This window comes from Papio anubis, unplaced genomic scaffold (genome assembly GCF_008728515.1).
Source record: "Papio anubis isolate 15944 unplaced genomic scaffold, Panubis1.0 scaffold82, whole genome shotgun sequence".
NCBI classification, from domain to species: Eukaryota; Metazoa; Chordata; class Mammalia; order Primates; family Cercopithecidae; genus Papio; species Papio anubis.
In genome coordinates, this window is record NW_022168425.1 from 19992 (window position 1) to 23642 (window position 3651).

The following is a 3651-nucleotide window of genomic DNA, read 5'->3' on the forward strand; positions in this document are numbered from 1 at the left end:
GGCTCAGGCCTGTAATTCCAGCCCTTTGGGAGGTTGAGGCAGGAGGATCACTTGACCCCAGGAGTTGGAGACCAGCTTGGGGAACATAGACCTTGTCTCTACAAAAAAATTAAAAGACTAACTGGGCATGGTGGCACACACCTGTAGTCCCAGATACTTGGGAGTCTGAGGCAAGAGGATCGCTCGTGTTAAGGAGTTTGAGGCTGCGGTGAGCTGTGATTGCGCCACTGCAACCCAGCCTGGGCAACAGAGTGAGACTCTGTCTCAAAAAAAAAAAAAAAAAAAGACAGAAAGAAAGAAGAAAGAAAAAAGAGAGAGAAAGACTAAAGTTACCTTTAAAAAAAGAATATAGAAGTATGAAGAATAAACAGTAAAAATTGCATTAAAACATCTCACTCTTGTTCCAGGGTCTTTTGTTGTTGTTTCACAACTGCTGCCAAGCCCACCCTGCTCCACAACAGCTAAGAACCAGATTGCAGAGGAAATGGAGGCTAGGGGAGGGACGACTGATGGAGGAGTTATCCTGGGAGCGGAAGACTGGAAGAGACAATTCTCGAAAGAAGTAGAAAAGTTCAATAGCTCCAGAAAAAGAGGTAGCCCCTCCCTAGTAATCAGAGTCAAGCAAATAACATTTTTCCCTCCGGGATAGGAAACAACAGAAAAGACTGACAGGGCCAAATGTGTAAGTGGGGGGCGGGGAGGGAGCAGAGGGTGGGCCCACTTCTGCCGCGCTTTTGGTGGGAGTGGAAATTAGGGACCCGAGCTCACTGGTGACGTAGATCTCATGTGACCAGGAGTCGACGTGTGCAGAAGTCCTGGTAGTCTGGTCCTTGTTCCCGTCTGGATACCAGCTTCCTTCAGCAGTGCAGGCGGTGGTCCCTGAGGCTAGTGCAAGGAGTGAAACTTGCGGGAATTTTGCAGGTTGGTGTCAATGTAGGTGTTGACTGGGGATTTCTAGGGTGGGGGGGCTTAAGGCAGAGACTTGTGGGAGTGCCAGTCAGGTCCGTCTCTCCACCCTCCACCTCCAGGTCTACAGGAACTGATGACCCTTGGGAAAGGGACTAGGGGTCCTAGGAGAAGAACAAGTAGACCTGTGATAGTTTAAAAATAATCGTCCTCTGCTATCTAATCCTGCTTTCTGGACCCCCACCCTCCTCCCGAACCCCGCCTCAGTCTTAAAGATAGTTTGGAAATAATCTGCTTTCTCACTCTTTGTTTGATGGGAAAAACGAAGTGACTTGCATGCACTGTGGATAGGGGGTGAACTGGAGGAAACAAAAGGTGGGAAACTTTCCATATCTGAAACCCTAAAGGAGGAAAACTACGTGTGGCAGTCTCTGGCGCTGGTCGGCCCACCAAGCGCTCGCCCCACCCCCACTGTCCCCTCCCGTTTCCCGTTTGTCTGCAGGTCTGTTGTTTCTAGCAAGACCCAAAGCTAGAAAAGGAGGAGGAAGAAACTGACCCGATCAGTGCCAGGTAGGTGAGAGGAATATTATAAAGTCTCCTGGGGTGGAGACAAAGGTTGTAAGCTCCACTGTTCCTGCCGGCTCCCTTCCACCCCACCCCTTTCCCCTCTTCTTTTCTCTCCCCCTTCTCCTTTCCCCTCTTCCTCTGCCTGCCAGCCACCTTTCTCTTTTCTGGCCTGGTCCCTGTGTTAGGCCCTATGGGGGAAAAAGGATTGGGGAAGGCTGGGAGGCGGAAAGAAGGGCCTTGGAAAAGGTTAGAGGGAAGGACAAGAGAAGTGAGGAGGTGGAAAGTGGAGGTAAGAGGAGTGGGGATAGTGAAGCTCTGATTGCTGACTGGGCTTCTTAGTGGAAGATATTTTATAACAGTCTGAATTAAAAAAAATTAAATGCTGAGACCTCTGTCCACAACACCTGTCCACTCACCAAGTCTTTAACTTACTGTCTTCTTTTTGCTTTCTAGAAGTTATTGTATTCCAAGAAGAATAAGCAAAAAAATAAAAGAAGGAAGGAAGGAAGAGAGGTAGAGATACAAGATGAAATCCTGTCAAAAAATTGAAGGAAAACCAGAAAATGAGAGTGAACCAAAGCATGAGGAAGAGCCAAAGCCTGAGGAAAAGCCAGAGGAGGAGGAGGAGAAGCTAGAGGAGGAGGCCAAAGCAAAAGGAACTTTTAGAGAAAAGCTGATTCAATCTCTCCAGGAGTTTAAAGAAGATATACACAACAGGCATTTAAGCAATGAAGATATGTTTAGAGAAGTGGATGAAATAGATGAGATAAGGAGAGTCAGAAACAAACTTATAGTGATGCGTTGGAAGGTTAATCGAAACCACCCTTACCCCTATTTAATGTAGTTTACCTTGATTTTTATCTGATATTAACAATACCATATAGCTTGCTTTTTATTAGCATTTCCTGATATTCCTTTGTCCGTATTTCTACTTATAACCTGTTGCTATTAATGGTTTTAGATGTATCTCTTGTTATCTGCATCTCATTGTTTATTGTATTTTGAACCAATCTACAAGTCTCTGTCTTTTAATAAAAGAACTTTACTCATTTGTAAAAAAGAGGTTCTTGGTAGGATATAAAATGGAAAAAGGCTAAGTAATATGTGAATATCATATTTTTGAAAGGTAAAAAGTACATTTGTATATTACATATATGGACATAACTTGTGAAGGATGAAAGAAAGTATAGCCTCTCGGTGGTGGGATTATGAATGATTTTTCTCCTTTTGCTTATTTGTATTTTCTATATTCCTAAAATTAACACACATTATTATTGCTAGCATAATAAAAGCTTTATAACAAAAAGAAGCAACAAGCAGCACTTATTAGTTTATTTCAAAACGTATTGGGGCATTTAATATTTGTTGACAGAATTTTAGAAGCAAATGTGAACTTCAAAGCAACTCCAGACCACTTAGCTAGAATAATAAATTTTACATATTTTCTCATCTTTAAAATAAAGAAAATAATCTCACAAGGATCTGGTGAGGGCCAAATAAGGTAATGACTGTGAGCTATGTTTGACAGAGTTTTGTTCCCATTCCCAACTCCATAAGAGATTAATTTCAGGGATTTGGAAGGGTGGAGAAAGTAGTTATTATCTGTGATTAAGAACAAACCCAAGGCTGGGTGGCTCACACCTCTAATCCCAACACTTTGGGAGGCTGAGGTGGGCGGATCACGAGGTCAGGAGATTGAGACCATCCTGGCTAACATGGTGAAACCTCATCTCTACTAAAAATACAAAAAATGAGCCAGGCATGGTGGCGGGCGCCTGTAGTCGCAGCTACTTGGGAGGCTGAGGCAGGAGAATGGTGTGAACCCAGGAGGCAGAGCTTGCAGTGAGCCAAGATCGCGCCACTGCACTCCAGCCTGGGTGACAGAGCAAGACTCTGTCTCAAAAAAAGAAAAAAAGAACTGTGAGCTGGGTGCCACCTTTATGTTCATTTCCTGGTATGCCTGCCCAGCTTCTCATGCCCTTGCCCTTGATACTACCATATATACTGCGTTTCCTGCCCCTTCTGCTGGGTCCTGCACCTTCAGGCCCCTACCACTGTGAATGTGCTAGAATTCTCAAGTAGTGAAGCCCAGCATATTTCTTTGGCACCCCCAGTAAGCTTAGTTTCCAGACTGACCTTTAGAGAAGTTAGGAGATTGCCCATCTCTTCAATTTAGAT

General features: G+C 44.3%; 1 protein-coding gene across 2 annotated transcripts; it reads left to right on the forward strand.

Annotated features, from left to right (window-relative positions):
* The first annotated feature begins 780 nt into the window (after positions 1–780).
* On the forward strand, positions 781–2786 carry TCEAL9 (transcription elongation factor A like 9). Of its 2 annotated transcripts, XM_009198020.4 has the most exons (3): positions 783–921; positions 1409–1476; positions 1927–2786. In XM_009198020.4, exon 3 carries the CDS (start codon positions 2000–2002, stop codon positions 2315–2317), a length of 318 nt encoding a protein of 105 aa, XP_009196284.1. In that variant the 5' UTR covers positions 783–921; positions 1409–1476; positions 1927–1999; the 3' UTR covers positions 2318–2786. The 2 variants fall into 2 exon arrangements, with proteins under 2 accessions (XP_009196285.1, XP_009196284.1); XM_009198021.2 differs by lacking the exon at positions 1409–1476 and having other exon boundaries at positions 781–921.
* The last annotated feature ends 865 nt before the right edge of the window (positions 2787–3651 follow it).